General features: G+C 34.3%; 1 protein-coding gene across 1 annotated transcript in view; it reads right to left on the bottom strand.

Moving 5' to 3' along the window:
* LOC109586129 (uncharacterized) overlaps positions 1 to 1,011 on the bottom strand; it is an 11,389-nt gene that overhangs the window by 215 nt on the left and 10,163 nt on the right. The window contains exons 12-15 of the mRNA XM_020002299.1: positions 841 to 1,004; positions 610 to 794; positions 233 to 422; positions 31 to 176 (exon numbers count right to left, since the gene is read on the bottom strand). Coding sequence (XP_019857858.1) covers positions 31 to 176; positions 233 to 422; positions 610 to 794; positions 841 to 1,004 — 685 coding nt within the window. The remainder of the gene's footprint in view (positions 1 to 30; positions 177 to 232; positions 423 to 609; positions 795 to 840; positions 1,005 to 1,011) is intronic.

Raw genomic sequence — 1,011 nt, 5'->3', positions numbered from 1 at the left:
ATGTCACATTTCAGTGCATTTTTGACCCACTCTCCAATATCTTCTGGAGTGAATATACCAACTTTCCTCATTGACTGACGACCTCTGTCATCATTTAATGGAGAATGCCTGGTTTGTGTTAAGGAACAAAATTTGATAAGACACTTTCGTGTTCTCACAGTATCACCAATAATTTTCTATAAATACCAGCATTCAAAATAATTCAGTCTTTTCTGTTATGCTATATTATTACCTTTAATTCATCTTGAAACTGCATTTTCAGTCCTGGAATTTTTCTCATTGGACATTCTGGAATCATATCCTTTTCACAACTGTTCTCATAGAGTCTGTCAGCATGGGTCAGGCAAACAAGAATTGGAGTATCAGCAAAATCTTTTTTAAAAATCTTCATCCAATCCATAGCAGAGCTAGTATGAAACCTCCTATTAAAACAGAACGACAGTTTATAAGTTAATATAGAAATATACTTAATTCTATAATACAATTAGATCTACGTGTTGATTAAACACCAGTGAGAAGAATTTTATATGCAAGCTGGGGTGAAGTGTTTATATAAATAAATAAAAGCTTTATGGTACATTTAAATGTGCAGATTTGCATGGTACTAACTCATATCCACAGACAAAAATGACAATTTGTGCAAGGCCCACAAGTAACTTAGCTAGATCACCAATAGACTCATCTCTATCATCAACTCCAGGGAAATCAATAACACTCAATCCTTCCACCGATGAGTCTAAATTATATATAAAAGGGACTGTAGTACGAGCTCCTTGACTTGTGCCTTGTACAGTCTATTGAAAAATAATATCAGGTAATGATTATATATTATCTATGTACCTCAACATTAAAAATTTTATTAACAAGTGTTGATTTCCCAGAATTAACAAGCCCTATCACACCAACTGTAGTATAACTAGCTAATCCTTCTCGTAACTGATGAATATTTAAGGACCAAATCAACCAACGAGCTAGAAGAGGACGGTAGGCATCAGGAACAAGAGCTAGCCC

The sequence above is a fragment of the Amphimedon queenslandica genome, unplaced genomic scaffold (genome assembly GCF_000090795.2).
Source record: "Amphimedon queenslandica unplaced genomic scaffold, v1.1 AMPQUscaffold_12940, whole genome shotgun sequence".
NCBI lineage: Eukaryota > Metazoa > Porifera > Demospongiae > Haplosclerida > Niphatidae > Amphimedon > Amphimedon queenslandica.
This window is presented reverse-complemented; position numbering and strand designations above follow the sequence as displayed.